The 13428-nt window shown below is 43.0% G+C and overlaps 1 protein-coding gene across 1 annotated transcript in view; it reads left to right on the top strand.

Annotated features, from left to right (window-relative positions):
* OTOA (otoancorin) overlaps positions 1-13428 on the top strand; it is a 159808-nt gene that overhangs the window by 127539 nt on the left and 18841 nt on the right. Inside the window, exons 23-25 of the mRNA XM_040356824.1 lie at positions 850-1040; positions 3395-3550; positions 11661-11803. Coding sequence (XP_040212758.1) covers positions 850-1040; positions 3395-3550; positions 11661-11803 — 490 coding nt within the window. The remainder of the gene's footprint in view (positions 1-849; positions 1041-3394; positions 3551-11660; positions 11804-13428) is intronic.

Here is a 13428-nt window from a genome sequence, read left to right as displayed (position 1 = left end):
CCAGTTTTATATAAATATTGCATATGCGTATCCTAAATCGATCACGGAATGAATATAAAAAAGTCTACATAGGAACTCCAGAATATTGGGAGAGGAAAACACAAACTGCCCATTACTCATAGTGAATGTATAGATTGCTAATGATGTTTTCTTAAAGAATAATTCCAGGTATGGCATTTTTACATAGTTACATTGATCCAGCTTGAACCAATGTAACGATGAAGTGTATATACCAAGGATATGCAATTAGCTGACCTTCAGCTTTTGCAGAACTACAAATCCCATGCGGCATAGCAAGACTCTGACAGACACAAGCATGACACCCAGAGGCAGAGGAATGGTGGGACTTGTAGTTTTGCAACAACTAGAGGTCTGCTAATTGCATATCCCTGGTATATACAAAACCTGGCTAATGTCCCTCGAATCACTAGACGCCACTAGTTGTCAGGTTCTGTGCTTAGCGGCTCCCCTGCAGCACTCTAGTTGGCCATTTGGCATGAGCACCATTTAGAAAATTATCAAGCGTTCTCTGAATGTCACCTGTGCCGTGCGCTAACCACCTGTGTTCATGATTCAGCAGGATAGCTGCTTGGCAAAGGACCCGAAAGCTAGTGGAGATCGCTGGAATTGGAAGAGCAGTGTCTACTACAGTGATTTCCAACTTTAAGAGGGATCCCACAAGTATGGTATAGGCATAGTTACATTCCACGCTGGACCAATGTAATCTCCTAAAAAATGCCATACCTTAAATTCTTCTTTTAATGCTAATGCTTTTTTTCAACTAGTTCATGCAACATGAAGGTAAGCCAACAACTCGGGAACTAATTCTAGAATTTTATGTCTTAGGAGCAGAGTGTATGGACACAACAGCGCTGTCTGCTGATACCATCGCACTACTGGGTGAAGCCAATTCCCTGTGGTCACCAAAGGAGCTGCAATGTATGAGTGTGGAAACTTTTGCCAAAACTGTCAACATCCTTGGTGGTTTGAGATGTTTCAATCAATCTCAGCTGTCTGTTCTGAAGGATAAAGCAAAACAGGTACATTTGTGGAACGTACAATGTACTTGCACACAAACACATGCACATTAAAGTTATTAAGAGAAGAGAACAGGGAAGGTACTTCTCTGCTTACAGGGGAGCCAAACCAAATTAACCTACACTAGCAACTGTGAGGGGGCTACACTAATAAATATAAATAAAGAGCTAAATAAAAAATTATATTACCTTCCTGTGACAGGACAAACTTCAACAAAAATGGCATTTAAAATGGATGGGACAAACCATATGACACTGGTAAGAGTGCTTGCGATAGTCAGTTTTTATTCAGATGGTTTAATTTTTTTTTTTTATAGAAAAACTGTTCTTGTAAATGTTAGCTGGAGTTGGGTTTTAATCAGTTTGTTGCTTACCTAATGCTATTAAAAAAACATTGGCCCAGATTCACAAAGCACTTACGCCGACGTATAACACGTTACGCCGACGTAAGTGCCAATGTGCACGGGCAACATGCGCCTAAAAACAGGCTACACCCCGCCGATGTAGCTTGCAAACGCCGGCATAGGCTGGGCGCATGTTGCTGCTCCCATTGATTAGCCATTGAAACATGCAAATGAGGGAAATACAGCGATTCACGAACGTGTGTGTGCCCGGCGCATGCTGCGCGAGATGCGCGTAAGTTGTACGTCCGGCGTAAAGTTATTCCCCATAAATGACGTGCAACCCGGCAACAGACATGCACAGGTCTGCACCAGGGAACACAGGCCGGCGTATTGTGTGTTGGACGTGTGTCTGGCTGGGTGTACGTTATGTTCATGATGTACGCGGTGATCCGACGTAGCTTAGGCAGTTGTGCCGGCGTGGTTGTGAGCAGGCGCAGGGGGGTGCTGTGTATGCGTCCATGTCACGGCGCATGCGCAGTTCGTGATACGTGCCTGTCTGGCGCTCGGCCCATCATTTGCATTGGGGCACGCCCACTTCCACCTACGCCGGCGTGTGCCTTCGAAACCTATGCCACTCTAGCGCAGCGTTGGGAGCACTGGCTGAATGCAATGCTTGCCTCTCCACGCTGCGTTGGCGTGGCGTACGGTGTTTGCTCTACGACGGCGTAATGTGCGCCTTGCTCTCTGTGAATCTGGGCCATAATGTCCATCCAGTGGCGACTGGTGCTCAAAATGTTTGGGGGGGGGGGCGCAAACAAACTGGAAAAAAAACATCAATTGCAGTCTCTGTGCCCAACAAATGCAGCCACTGTTCCAAACGCAGCTACTGTTCCAAACGCAGCTACTGTGCCATCAAACGCAGCCACTGTACCCATAAATTGCTGCCACTGTGCCATCAAACGCAGTCACTGTGCCATCAAACGCAGCCACTGTACGCATCAATTGCTGACACTGTGCCCATTAATTGCCGCCAGTGTGCCCCATCATATGCTGCCAGGGTGCCCATCAATTGCAGCTACTGTGCCCCATCAGATTCTGCCAGTGTGCCCATCAATTGCCGCTACTGTGCCCCATCAAATTCTGCCAGTGTGCCCATCAATTGCCGCTACTGTGCCCCATCAGATGCTGCCAGTGTGCCCATCAATTGCAGATACTGTGCCCCATCTGATGCTCCCAGTGTTCCCATCAATTGCCGCTACTGTGCCCCATCAGATGCTGCCAGTGTGCCCATCAATTGCCGCTACTGTGCCCCATCAGATGCTGCCTGGCACTTACCTGTCTCGCAGCGGGTCAGCGGCGGTCTCCTGCACGTCCTCCATGTCTTCTTCCGTCCTCTCTCTGGTGTCCAATCACAGCGCCTGACGCTTCAGCCAATCAGGTGACCGATAACAGACCCAGCAACCTGATTGGCTGAGAGGCGGTTCAGTGTTAGCAAAGCGAATTCAGCTAACACACCCAGCATGGAGCCCGCTGTTCACTGTTTTGGGCGCCTATTAGAGCCTATGGCTCTAATCAGTTGCTTCCAAATAACACCCCCCCCCCCCCGCTGTAATTCAGGTGCCCTGCACCCGAAAAGGGGCCAGACACCTGAATAGGGGGTGTCAGTGGCGACCATAGATAGATTCATGCATTGCATGAATCTATCTATGATGGTAGAGTGGTGCAGGAGAGAGGGGCGGCACTCCTGCACCCTTTATTGATGCACTGCCACTGCGTCCATCTAAGACTATCCTTTCCCCAGGGTGATAATGCTACTGTGTGATTTCTCTCCAGAACAAACTGTGTGTTACCCCCAGTACAGTAGCGGGAATATTAACAGATCTACAGGCAGGATAAACAGAATAAAATCCTATGTTGCGGGCACGGCTGTATTAATTCTAGTGACAGACATGCCAATTTTCATTTTGCTCATAGTTCCTCCTTAAATATTAATGCATAATTATTTCCATACAGCTCTGGGGTCCACTTTCAGAATGGAAGAGCTATCATGTCACTGCACTGGGACACATCGTCACAGCTCTAAATGTCAGTGAAATAGACCGGCTGGATTTAGGTTCCATTGACACTATTTCTGCACTGACCCAGCAAAGTAAATGGACTGGAGCGCAAGTGAGTATTTATATACAGTATACACTATTTAAATGTTTAACAAATATTTTTTTTCTTTACAGGGTACACTCAATGAAAAGGATTCTAAGAGCACAGTAGCGGTGCATCCATAGAGGGGGCGCAGGAGCTCCGCCCCTCTCTCCTGCACCCATCAATCAACAATACATAGATTCATGCATTGCATGAATCTATCTATTGTCGCCGCTGCCGCCCACTATTCAGGTGTCCGGCCCTTTGTCGAGTGCCGGCCATCTGAATAACAGCAGTGGGGGTGTTTTAGTAGTGCCTGATTAGAGCCGTTGGCTCTAATAGGCTTCCTGATTACAGTCTGTGGGCTCTAATAGGCTTCCAAATTGTTAAAAAGCGGGCGCACTACTGTGCGTTCGCTGTTTACACAGTGATGTGTTAGGGAATCGCTTCCCTAACACTGACCCACCTCTTAGCCAATCAGGTGCATCGGTCTGGTTACCAGTCACCTGATTGGCTGACGCGACAGGCGTCCAATCATAGCAGAGATGACATAAAGAGGACGGGAGAATACATCAAGGACTCGGAGGGAGTGTGGAGGATGGCGCTGACCCGAGAAAGGTAAGTGCCGGGCGGGGGGAGGGGGCAAACTGGCAGCATTTGATGGGGCAAACTGGCGGCATTTGATAGGGCAAACTGGTGGCATTTGATGGGGCAAACTGGTGGCATTTGATGGGGCAAACTGGCGGCATTTGATGTGCACAGTGGCGGCATTTGATGGGCACAGTAGCTGCGTTTGATGGGCACAGTGGCTGCAATTGATGTTTTTTTTTTCAGTTTGCTTGCGCCCCCCCCCAAAAATGTTGAGCACCAGCCACCACTGACTCTAGGGGGAGATTTAGTAAAGCTGGAGCACTCAGAATCTGGTGCAGCTGTGCAGGGTAGCCAATCAGCTTCTAACTTCAACTTGTTCAATTGAGCTTTGTCAATTAGCCTAGGTTCACACTGATGCGATTGGTGCGTGCCACGTTTGCGTGGGGACAGCAGCCCATTCATTTGAATGGACTGCTGTACCTGCATTTGCCTCAGGGAGAAGGTCCCCCAACCTTTTTTTTTAAATGTAGCGGCATGGATCTGCATGATGCTTTGGCACCATGCGGTTTCCTGAAAATGTGCTGATTTTTCCAATGCGTGGGGGTGCCATTAAGAATTAATGGCACCCCCATGCATCTGCAAAAGAGCAGCATGTTTTGGCTACTGGTGCCTGCAGGTGCAGGAATCGTCATCGGCCCGTCCATTAGGGGTGTCCGGGCACCGCCCCCTCTCTCCAGGAATCTCTTCACGGCCACTCCCTATTCATGCATCCGGCACCGGGTGCATGAATTAAAGCGGCTGTTTTTTTTTTTTCACGCGCCCGATTATAGCCAGAGGCTCTAATTAGACATGTGCAGGATAAAAAAAAAATTTTGTCTAGATTCATTAATTAACTAAATTTGTTTAGTTAAATTCGTTACACTCTTTTTTGGGATTCTTTTGGTTTCGTATTCGAAAAAATTCGCTCAAGTTCGAAAAAATTTGAACAAATCTACTCAATTCGAAAAAAAAGGATAAAACTAAAAAAATTGGACTGAATTCAAAAAAGTAAACCGCATTTGAAAAAAACCCTACCAGATTCTGAAAAATTTGACCGCATTTGAAAATATTCACCCAAATTAAATTTTTTGTTTTGAATTTTAATTCATTCTATATGAAATTCGAATTTCGGAAGATGGTTTTTTATATATATATATATATATATATATATATATATATATAAAACCATCTTCCAAAATTCGAATTTAATATAGAATGAATTTGAAATTGAATAGAAAAGATTAGGATAGAAAATAATAGCATAAAAAAGAGAGAGAATACAATAGAACAGAATATATATATATATATATATATATATATATATATATATATATATATATATATATATATATATATATATATATATATATATATAACCATTTTACGAAATTCAAATTTCATATAGAATGATTTTGAAAAGATTACAATAGAATAGTAATCTTGGTACTCCTCAGCTACAGTGACACCCTTCTTCCCCCCCCCCTTCCCCCCCATTCCAAACAGTACTTGATCCAGGGTTTCGTCGGATCGCCTTTCAGGGATCAGGAAGGAATTTTTTTCCCTGCGGCAGCAAATTGGCTTAGCACTGCCAGGGTTTTTTTGCCTTCCTCTGGACCAAGGCCAAGCGAGAGGATTCAGCGAATCTTCCCTCTATTGCAAATTAATCCCCCCCCCCCGGTGACTGGCAACAATGGTTAAACTGCGATACTCTGCAGAAACGATTTGGGGTCTGAGACAATTCGCAACAGTATTACCAGCCATCACCAAAAAGGCCTTAAAAATAGACCAACTTTTGAGATTCGATCAACGATCGACCATCAAAAATTTAAACTATTTAACCCAGCTCAAGCACATATCATGTGCTTTGATCAACACAAGATCGGCAGTAAAACACCGATCAGAAATCCACGATTTCTTACTACAAAACGATCATCTAGACTGCCTCTTTATCACAGAAAGCTGGCTTTCAGACGACTGCAACACCATTCTTGGAGAATTGGTGCCAGAAAATTATCGAATTATAACGGAAAACAGAATAGGGCAAAGAGGAGGAGGCCTGGCGGTGATCCATAAGTTTCATATTGCAATCACTAAGCCGGTCCTTCAAAATCCTCTTCCATTTATGGAAACCCTTACTCTTCAACTTCAAACTAACCCCCAGGAGACTGTTCACATTCTCCTCTGCTATAGGCCACCTGGGCCAAAATCGCAGCTTCTACCATCATTAACGGAGTTCATATCCACTTATACCCTTAACAGCAAACATCTTTTGCTGCTCGGGGACTTCAATCTGTGGGACAACTCCTCACAGGATCCCATTGCGGATGCCTGCATCGATCACTTGGAAGGATTAGGACTACAGCAACTTATATGCGGACCCACGCATGCTTCAGGTCACACACTCGACCTAATTTTCAGACAAAATCTGAAAATAAATAAAAAGTGATTCAGCCCTGGAAGATAAATACAAATTAAACTAAATTGCAAGCCAGCACTGCAGATATAACTCAAAAAATATCTCAAAGTGAATACATAGAAAATTAGTGCAGCGCAAATAAAACATTAAATAAAGCAATAAATGAATAAATCAATTTTAGTAAAGTCCATACAGTGCAAAGTGGTAAAGTGCTCCAAAAAACAATGGTGATATAAAGTGCAGAAATCTTCAACAGATCCGTGACCCACAGGACAGGGTTATCCTCCACCAAGACTAAAGGGTGAGAGGCCACCCTTTAGTCTTGGTGGAGGATAACCCTGTCCTGTGGGTCACGGATCTGTTGAAGATTTCTGCACTTTATATCACCATTGTTTTTTGGAACACTTTATCACTTTGCACTGTATGGACTTTACTAAAATTGATTTATTCATTTATTGCTTTATTTAATGTTTTATTTGCGCTGCACTAATTTTCTATGTAAAATCTGAAAATAAACATTTTGGGAAATGAACCTTTGCCATGGACAGACCACCATGCAATTAGTTTCATAATTTCCAAAATTCCACCAGTGATAAAAGCACCCAAGCTGGTGACAATACACTGGGCTAGATCTCAGAAGAAGCTCCATTCGGAACTCTTCAAATCTACCTTGGGAAACCAAATCGAAACTATTCATCCTCAGTTAACAGCCTCAGATACACTGGATGCCATAAATGCAGCTCTGCTACAATCAGCCGACTTAGTAGCACCGAAACGCAAAGTCTGCATCCGGAAAAAAAAGTCCGGCTGGTTCAACAACCAGCTGTCCCTACTGAAGCAAGAGCGCAGAAGGGCGGAAGCCGCCTGGAAAAGAAGCCCTTCAGAAGATCACCTCATCATCTACAAGGCAATAACAACACGATATCATAAAGAAATCTTCAAAGCCAAGAAACATCATTTTTCTATGACGATTAACAGCGCCATGAACCGCCCCCGAGAACTATTCAAGATGGTCACCCAGACCATGAATCCGGGATGTCTTGAAGTCCCCAATTCAGACACCCAAGAGTTCTGTAATGAACTATCGAATTTCTTCATCGACAAAATCGAAAGAATTCGGGTAAGTATTCTGCAAAATAATACCCCCCTCAGCCCCCTCTTCAATCAACTACAAAACACCAACAGAAACCTTCTACAATCAACTAAGTTCACTCTGGAACCCATCTCCATCGATATCACCAAAAATATCATTGGTGCGTTGCGGAACAGCACAGCACCCAATGACATCATTCCCACCAAGCTGCTGAAGGAATGCGCCGACATTCTGGCGCCTCCCATCACACAGCTTATAAATCAGTCATTTAAGGAAGGCATAGTGCCATCCCTGCTGAAAGAGGGCACAATTCAGCCCATCTTGAAAAAACCTAACTTGGATCCCAAGGACCCAACTCACCGCCGCCCCATAACAGGCCTAAATATTCTCTCCAAGATAATGGAGAAAATAGTGGTACAACAGCTGCAACAGCATCTGGATACCCACAATCTACTCGATCCATTTCAATCAGGTTTCCGTCCCGGACACGGGACAGAAACGGCCTTACTCAAAATATGGGACGATGCCCTCGAGGCCGCAGACGAGGGAGAATCCTGTCTCCTGGTTCTGCTGGACCTAAGCGCAGCCTTTGACACAGTAGACCACAAAATGTTACTGATGCGACTGGCCGAGGTAGCCAGAAAATCGCAGAAGGTGATTTACCATGGTTTTCCTCCTTTCTTGAAAACCGATCACAAACAGTGAAACTGGGATCTTTCACGTCGGAAAAACGCACGGTGCCATGTGGAGTCCCCCAAGGATCCCCCCTGTCACCGGTACTGTTCAACATCTATCTTCGCCCTCTCTTTGATATTATCAGTAGCCAAGAACTACTTTATCACTCTTATGCAGACGATACGCAATTGTATTTTCGCATCTGCAACAAAAAGGATCATCATCTCAGTTTAGAGAAATGTCTCTCTTCGATAGAAAACTGGATGACTAAGAGTTATCTTAAACTCAACAGTTCCAAAATAGAACTTCTTATGTTTCACGCCAGCCGAAAGAGTCAACTGGCAACAACCTGGACACCGCCGCCCATTCTGGGCCAAAGCATCACCCCTAGCTCCAAAGTCAAAAGTCTAGGAGTCATTTTTGACACCTTCATGACAATGGACGCACAAATAGGGTCAGTAGTCAGCGGATCGCACCATTTGTTGCGCCTACTACGCAGACTTATTCCATTTATCCCCAAAGAAGACGTAGCAGTAGTGGTGGGAACAATCGTGAATTCCAGACTGGACTATGCAAATGCCCTTTACCTCGGGCTCCCAAAGTACCAAATCGCTCGTCTGCAAGTCGTACAGAATACGGCCGCCAGACTGGTGACTGGGAAAAAAACATGGGAATCAATCTCACCTTCGCTGAGAACCCTTCACTGGTTGCCAGTAAAAGACAGAATTGTATTTAAAGCACTCTGCCTGACACATAAGTGCATCCATGGGAAGGCGCCGCAATATCTTTGCGACAAGATAGAACCTCACAATTCTAATCGCGTTCTGCGATCCACTGACCAAAATCTGGTCAAGGTGCCAAAAACCAAATACAAGTCCAAAGGAGAAAGAAGGTTTGCTTTTCAAGGTCCGAGACTATGGAACGCTTTACCAATCAGCGTTCGGTTGGAGGAAAACCACCTGACTTTCAGAAGACAGATTAAAACTCTGCTCTTTTGATGTCATGAGACACGAAACATCAAGCGCCCAGAGGCGATTCAGTTCGCATGTGCCGCGCTATATAAGTTTTTCATTCATTCATTCATTCATAATATAGAAAAACAATATAATATAATATAATATATGTTATGTTATGTTATATTTTACTCTGTTCTGTTCAATTGTTTTTCTATTCTATTCTAATCTAATCTTTTCTATTCAAATTTGAATTCATTCTATATGAAATTCGAATTTAGGAAAATGGTTATTTATAAAATATATGTATAACAATTATATAAATAACCATTTTCCGAAATTCAAATTTCGCATTGAATGAAACGAAATGCATAGAATACATTAAGATGAAAAATATTAAAATGTTACAACCGCTTTAGGTACTATTTTTTTTGTGAAGCACATTAACTGCTTGCCGACCAGCCGCCGTATAAGACGGCGGCAGGTCGGCTCTGCTGGGCGAGATCGCGTAGCTATACGTCATCTCGCCAAGCAGCCAATGGCATTTTTATAGTAATCAATGCATTTTTATAGCACTGATCGCTATAAAAATGCCAATGGTCCCAAAAATGTGTCCGATGTGTCTGCCATACTGTCGCAGTACCGAAAAAAAATCGCTGATCGCCGCCATTACTAGTAAAAAAAAAAAATATTAATAAAAATGCCATAGAACTATCCCTTATTTTGTAGACTTTACAACTTTTGCGCAAACCAATCAATAAACGCTTATTGCGATTTTCTTTTTAGAAAAATATGTCGAATACGTATTGGCCTAAACTGAGGAAAAAAATAGTTTTTTTATATATCTTTGGGGATATTTATAATAGCAAAAAGTAAAAAATATTATTTATTTTTTTCAAAATTGTCGCTCTATTTTTGTTTATAGCGCAAAAAATAAAAACCACAGAGGTGATCAAATACCACCAAAAGAAAGCTCTATTTGTGGGAAAAAAAGGACGGCAATTTTGTTTGGGAGCCACGTCGCACGACCGCGCAATTGTCAGTTAAAGTGACGCAGTGCCGAATCGCAAAAAGGGGCCCGGTCATCGAGCAGCAATATGGCTGAAGTGGTTAATGTTCAGCAGCAGATACTTTTACATATTATCATCTTATAAGATACAATACAAGTTCTTTCTTTTTCTTCAGTCTTAGATAACTTGATTCTGTCTTCTGTAGAATGCATATTAATTTTCTAAATAACGTATAAAATATAATAAAAAATTCATCATTAATTATAATTAGGGTTGTCCCGATACCACTTTTTTAGGACCGAGTACAAGTGCCAATACTTTTTATCAAGTACTCGCCGATACCGATTACCGATACTTTTTTAAAATCTCATGTGACAGTGGCACATGTGTCAGTTTTTTTTTACAATTTTTATTTATTTATTTATTTTCCATTTTTATTTTTTACAATTTGTTTAATTTTTTTTTTTTTTTTACAATGCTTCCTTTTTTTTAAGGGGGGTGGGGGGGAATGGACAGTGTCAGTGTTTTTTTTTTTTTTTTTACAATTAATTTTGTAATTATTTATTGCAATTCCTTTTTTTTTTTTTTTATCAGCCCTGTTGGGGGCTTTGGTGAGATATCAGGGGTCTTAACAGACCTCTGACATCTCTCCTCTGAGACAGAGAAAGGGACTAGGGACTCAGATTCCCCAGTCCCTTTCTCTGCAGCCTCAGCTGTACTGAAAATGAAAGGAGAACAGTGGGGCAAGCCATGAGCGAGGTGGAGAGGTAACAGAGAATGGGATCGTAACCTTTTGGTGTTAAAAATGTAATTTAAGGAGAATGTGTTAATAGTAAAATGTAGTTCAAAGGCGTAGGTGTGTATTCGGGATATAAACCAGAAGGGGGGAGGGAAGGGTTGTGGGTAAAAGGAGAAACAGTAGTAGCAATAAAGAAGTGTAAGCACGGAAAAAGACAGCAGCATGGAGGGACACGGCAGCAGCACGGAGGGGGTCACTCGGCAGCAGCACGGATGGGGGCACACAGCAGCAGCACGGAGGGGTCACTCGGCAGCAGCACGGATGGGGGCACATGGCAGGAACATGGAAAAAGAGATGGCATCAGGGAGGGAGATGGTAGTATGGAGTGGGACACAGAGGGGGGCTGGAGGAGGACACGAGGACAGTCAGCAGTGATCAGTGCTTGTAACTCCCCCACCGCACTGATCACCCTGACTGTCCAGGTATCGGCTGAAGCATCGGAGCATTTGCCCGAGTACAAGTGCTCCGGCAAATGCTCGATATCGGTCCCGATACCGATACTAGTATCGGTATCGGGACAACCCTAATTATAATGTTTAAAAATGTATGTTATTATCTTTGCAGGCAAAGTCCATACTACATGGGTTCTTGAATGATTCTGGAAAATCATTAGGAGACTTGAAGAGCTTTGAACTGGCAGGATTAGGAGGCAGCTTGTGTGTTGCTGAACCTGAGCAGATAGTTCAGATCAAGCTTACAGAATTTCGGTATGTTTTCTTCAAAAAAATATAAATTGATTAATGGTTAAAGGGCAGCTATTACCACTGCATGTTTAGATTGAAAATTGTGACTCATCATTTATATAAATGCTATTAGTCCATACATGGTATACTTATTGTTTGTCCGAGTCTTCTTGTCTAACCCAAGTTGACTAAATAATAACAGCAATCTGACATATGGCTGTTTTGTGCATTTAAAGTGTTTGTTAAACCCCCCCCCCCCCCCCCCAAAAAAAAAATATGGTCCTTTAAAGCAGATTACAAAGCACAGTGCTTGTGCTGTGTAATCTGCCCCCCTCTAAACTGTAAAAAAAACTCCCTGAATCTGCCACTTCCTATATGTCCTCTCTAAAATGACCACGATAACCAGGGCTACTCAGCCCTGATCACAGTGGTCAGAGGGCATCCCTCCGTCATACGCTGCTCTGCTCTCCTCTCACCCCCCTCCTTCCTGCCTGTCAGCGCCCTCTCTGTCTCTGTCTCCACACCACCTTGCTCCCCCGCCGCTATTATTGAAAATACAAAGCCTAAAATTGTCAGTCGCTCGATTAGAGGCTCGCATACAACACTGTAAATCCTTTCTAAAAATGAGCAGTGTAAATAGCTATTTAGAGCTGTCTTCAGGCCAGTCACGTGACTCGCGGCCGCTTAACAGCTCCGAGACAGGGCTTCTGTGGGAGGAGCCGAGTGGCCCCAGCTGATGTCAGAGGGAAATCACGATCCCTCGTGCAGTAGCCATGTATCAAAGCTAAAAATCGGCCACAAATCACCTGACCGGCCAGAAGACAGCTCTAAATAGCTATTTACACTGCTCATTTTTAGAAAGGATTTACACAGTGTTGTATGCCAGCCTCTAATAGAGTGGCTGCCAGTTTTAAAAAAAAATGGCTTAACAAACACTTTAAACTTTCAGGATCTTCTAGTGACAGTAGACTTATGCCGCGTACACAACCTCCCTTGTTATGGTGATGAAAAAAAACGAAATTTTCTGTGAAGTAAAAAACGACATTTTTGAAACTTCAATTTTCAAAAACGACGTTGCCTACACACCATCGTTTTTTCACAATGCTCTAGCAAAGCGAGGTTACGTTCACCACTTTTTTCCATTGAAGCTCGCTTCATAACTAGCTTCTGGGAATGCGCGGGTTTAAAAACGTTGTTTTAAATGTCGTTTTTTGCTACACACGGTCAATTTCTGTGAAACAAAAAACAACGTTTTGAAAAACGACACATAAAATTGAAGCATGCTTCAATTTTTTTTTGTCGTTTTTCACAAGACATAAAACAACGTTTTCCCCCACACACGGTCATTTAAATTGACGTTTTTAAAAATGTCATTTTTTTTCATCACATAAAGTGATGGTGTGTACGCGGCATTAGTGTATATTGTCATTTTTATCGCTTACCAACTTTATTTCATTTTCTAACATTTGCATATTATTGATTGGCAGAGGATGTGCTTGCAGGCACATTTGGGGCTTGATTGGCACACATTATTTATTTATATATATATATACACACGCACATACATATGCATTGAAAGGAAAGATATGCCTGTTTGGTCACCTTTGCTTCACTCTTCGATACTAAATGCTCTTTTTTGCACCTAAATT

Source organism: Rana temporaria, chromosome 6, assembly GCF_905171775.1.
Source record: "Rana temporaria chromosome 6, aRanTem1.1, whole genome shotgun sequence".
Taxonomy (NCBI): domain Eukaryota; kingdom Metazoa; phylum Chordata; class Amphibia; order Anura; family Ranidae; genus Rana; species Rana temporaria.
The sequence above is the reverse complement of the archived record's forward strand: the minus strand, read 5'-3'. Positions and strand labels throughout refer to the sequence as shown.